The 4,091-nt window shown below is 46.8% G+C and overlaps 1 protein-coding gene across 1 annotated transcript; it reads left to right on the forward strand.

Moving 5' to 3' along the window:
* Window positions 1-355: 355 nt before the first annotated feature.
* Window positions 356-3,735, forward strand: LOC106603906 (early growth response protein 1). The gene is made up of 2 exons (XM_014198129.3): window positions 356-1,020; window positions 1,402-3,735. The coding sequence occupies exons 1-2, from the start codon at window positions 810-812 to the stop codon at window positions 2,730-2,732; spliced, it is 1,542 nt and encodes a 513-aa protein (XP_014053604.1). The 5' UTR covers window positions 356-809; the 3' UTR covers window positions 2,733-3,735.
* Window positions 3,736-4,091: the final 356 nt, after the last annotated feature.

Here is a 4,091-nt window from a genome sequence, read left to right on the forward strand (position 1 = left end):
GTGGAAACCCACCGGAACTGGTCCTTGTGAAGGCAAGACCTTATATGGCATGTCGTAGCTGTGGTTTCCGGCAATGGCGGTGCGCAGCATAGATAGGACGTGTGCATTTACTCCGAAAACCACGGCAAAACAGCAGCGACCGTCGTGTATTTCTATATAAAAACTATTTCTGTTATAATATGCACCGTCTGAAATCTGTGAATATTGCAGAATATGTTGATAAACAGTCTCCAGCTCTCCCCATTTACTCCGACAAGCCTTTGGTGTCCTCAACTGCTTTGTCTAAATATGGTCTTCCTCCTGTCCTTATTTGGACATCTACGTCACGGCAAGAGGCTTTATAAAGTGGTGGGAATCCTCAGTCAAGTGAAACAGCCCTCGAAGCTAAACAGAGCTCATGTCAGTACAGAGCAGGAAGCACCGTAGTACGCTAGCGAAATTATTCTTACCAAACACGTGAACTAAAAGCGAACTAATTAATCAAAAGGGAAAACACAACAACTACACATTTCTTTATTACAAATCGGGATTACTAGAAGAAAAAAAGAGAAGTTTTAATTCCGACCGTTATGGGAATGAATGAACAACAAGATCGTTATTGAAAACTGGGATCTTTTGCGAAATTGAATGCAGAAAAGTCTTGCAGATCTTTCAGCATTGGATTCCTCAGATCATCCTCCTCAACAAGAGCAGCAGCAGCATATTCAGCTGGCTGGTGATCTCCTCTCATCTGAGACAAAAAGCTGCAGCGTCAGCGTCTCCAGCTCCTCTGTTTCTCCAGACAGTCAGAGCACCGGCAGCACAGCACCATGGCTGCAGCCAAGACAGAGATGCTCCCCTCAGCCCTGCAGATCTCAGACCCACTGGGCTTCTCCTATTCTCCCATGGACAGCTACCCCAAGCTGGAGGAGATGATGTTGCTCCACTCAACAGGGACCCCCTTCCTGACTGCCTCTGCACCAGACGGTGTAGGCTTTGGGACCGGGGAGCCAGGAGACTCATACAACCATCTGACTGGAGGTAAGGGCTGCTCCAACTCCTAACTCTTTATGGTTTTATACACCATACACCCTCAGAAATATGCAAGGCAATGTGCATAATCAATGAGGTTGCATTTCACTTCTGACATAGCCTGCAGTCTATGCAAAAAAAATGAATACGCTAAGAGGTTTTGATAAATTTCTAAATAGCTTTACAAAATAATTATTATAGTGCATAGAGCTATACTGGTATTCATCTTTTTTGATGATTTAAATGATCTTGTATTAACTTGATGTGGGATGTATTTTGTATGAGCCAGCAGGATTGTCCTGTGCTCCCCCCCCCCAACAGCAGGGGGGGCTGCCATCTGTAGAAAATGTAAATGTTATGTTTAACGCTCGCTGTTTGTTGTTCTTTCAGATACATTGCATGATATCGCTATCGGCTGTGAGAAGTCCGTACTGGAGCAGACCTACTCAACCCCTCGCCTGCCTTCCGTCTCCTACACAGGGAGGTTCACCCTGGAGCCTGCAACCAGCTGCAGCAACAACCTGTGGCCAGAGCCATTATACAGCCTGGTCAGTGGGCTGATGGGCATGTCCCAACCACCTACTTCAGCTGCCCCATGCTCCTCTGCTGCTCCGGTCACCTCCTCCTCCCACACCATGAGCTGGCCCATCCAAGTCGGCGACACCAGCACCACCTACTGCAGCGTCAGCCCTGACCTCTTCCCTGACTCTAACCAGTCCTTTCCCAGCCCCTCAAACAGCTCAGTCCAGTACCCACCACCCGCCTACCCCAGCAGCAAGACATGCTCCCCCAACATGTCTCTGCCCATGATACCAGACTATCTATTTCCTCAGCAGCAGGGTGAGATCAGCCTGCTTCCCCCTGACCAGAAGCCTTTCCAGTGTCAGAGCATCCAGCAGCAGCTCTCCCTCACGCCCCTGTCCACCATCAAGGCTTTCGCCACACAGACTGGCTCTCAAGACCTGAAGGGCTCCTACCAGTCTCAGCTGGTGAAGCCAGGTTCTCAGGACCTGAAGGGCTCCTACCAGTCTCAGCTGGTCAAGCCCAGCCGCATGCGCAAGTACCCCAACCGCCAGTGCAAGACTCCGCCTCACGAGCGGCCCTACGCCTGCCCCGTGGAAACATGCATCCGCCGATTCTCCCGTTCAGACGAGCTGACACGCCACATCCGCATCCACACGGGCCAGAAGCCCTTCCAGTGCCGCATCTGCATGCGCAACTTCAGCCGCAGTGACCACCTGACCACACACATCCGCACGCACACCGGCGAGAAGCCCTTCCCCTGCGACATCTGCGGCCGCAAGTTTGCCCGCAGCGATGAACGAAAACGGCACACCAAGATCCACTTGAGGCAGAAGGACAAGAAGGTGGAGAAGGCAGGGTCTGCCCCCATGGCCATCCCTTCCCCAGTCTCAGGGTACTCCTCCCCCTCCACATCATACCCCTCTCCCAGCTCCTCATACCCCTCCCCAGTACCGTCCTCATACCCCTCTCCCAGCTCCTCATACCCCTCCCCAGTGCCCTCCTCATACCCCTCCCCAGTGCACAGCTCCTATGGCTCCCCATCAGTCAACACCATGTACTCCTCAGCCTCCAGTACATTTCAGACTCACGTGTCCACCTCATACGGTTCCCCCACAAACATTTACAGCTCCCCTGTGGGCACTCCTCAGTCAGAGCTGCAGTCCACCCTCTCTCCAAAGAACATTGACATCTACTAAGACTTTCATATCTTTACTTATCATTTATTTCTGTTTGAAAAGAACAAGCAAACAGCCATTGTTACCTTTTCAAATGCACTTTTGCTCCCCCTGTGTCCATACAGCACTTAAAGATCATGAAACATGACAGATAGCGACAGAGGATGGAAAGGGAACAGTTTCTCTCTTCAACTCAACCCCAGTACTTCAACGAGTCTTCTGATATGTAGAGAGCAAAGGATATTAGGCTTTTGGTGGGACGTTTTGATACTGACAGCCTGGAATTGAAACAGACTAATGATACGCAGACCACCCCGTGTACCTGCGCCATGTTTTGTTTTTCATCTTTTTGACTTTGTAGATGATCGTTCTTTACATGGTATCATGGGAACTTGATGGCACCATGTTTCTCTGAATACGTTTTCTCATATGTAGTAACAATGGTGTAACCACTTTTTATTGGAGAAGTACTCGAGCATGTTTACTGTGAGACACATTTGTTTCTATTGCTTTGTATATTACCCATTGGTACTCTCTTCCCTGTTGTTCCTTTTTCAACATGGATTCATGAAAATTATTTTTCATTATTAACATTTTCGTGCCTTTTTGTGAAGCTCAGCAAACTAAACTCTGTTTGTGATTGGATGCGTTGCGTCTGAAGTAGCCTTAGAATGTGAAGTGTATTCTTCACGGATTGTAAGAGATTTTAAGGGATGATTTGGAGGGAACCGAGGTCATAGCTTACACAAGAATATAAGCGAAAAAATATATTTTTTTATAATTGAAAACATAAATATGTACATATTCAGCAGTCAAAATGTTGTTACCTACTGAGTAGGCATGGGATTTTTGCATGTTATTGACATGCAGCTCATTATTTTGTGGTTGTTTGTAATTGTAAAACCAAGTGACTGTTTTTTGTTTCTAAAGACATTGAATGCGCTTAACTGCCAAGGATATTTGGTGTGCATGATATCCTTTAAGAAAAGAGATATTAATAAAATATCAATATATTATGATAAAATTGAGTTTGTATTCAAATGTTCTATATCAATATTTGCCTAATTTTAGCAGAGACATACACTCAAATGAAACCTCAAAAGCACACATGAATAGTATTGAATTTAAACTGAGCAAAAGCACATTAGGCCAAAATATGGCATTTTATGTCCAATACCACTAGATTATTTATAGAAGCAGTAGCAGAAACAACATAGTGGTGGCCCTCCTTTTCTCCTCCCTCGCTATCTGAGAGGAGTCCGACTGAGTGTTTTCGTGATGTGTGCCTCCCTCACCTTCCCTGACGCTGGCTGTATCCCAAATGGCACCATATTCCCCAGGACCCTGGTCAAAACTAAGTAGTGTGATATACACAATGCA

Source organism: Salmo salar, chromosome 04 (assembly GCF_965601325.2).
Source record: "Salmo salar chromosome 04, fSalSal1, whole genome shotgun sequence".
NCBI lineage: Eukaryota > Metazoa > Chordata > Actinopteri > Salmoniformes > Salmonidae > Salmo > Salmo salar.

What these genes read in the sequence shown, in the direction of transcription:
- LOC106603906 (XM_014198129.3), top strand. Translation starts at nt 810, where the DNA reads ATGGCTGCAGCCAAGACAGAGATGCTCCCCTCAGCCCTGCAGATCTCA. An exon ending in ATACAACCATCTGACTGGAG is followed by an intron (nt 1,021 to 1,401) that starts GTAAGGGCTGCT and finishes TTGTTCTTTCAG; the next exon opens with ATACATTGCATGATATCGCT.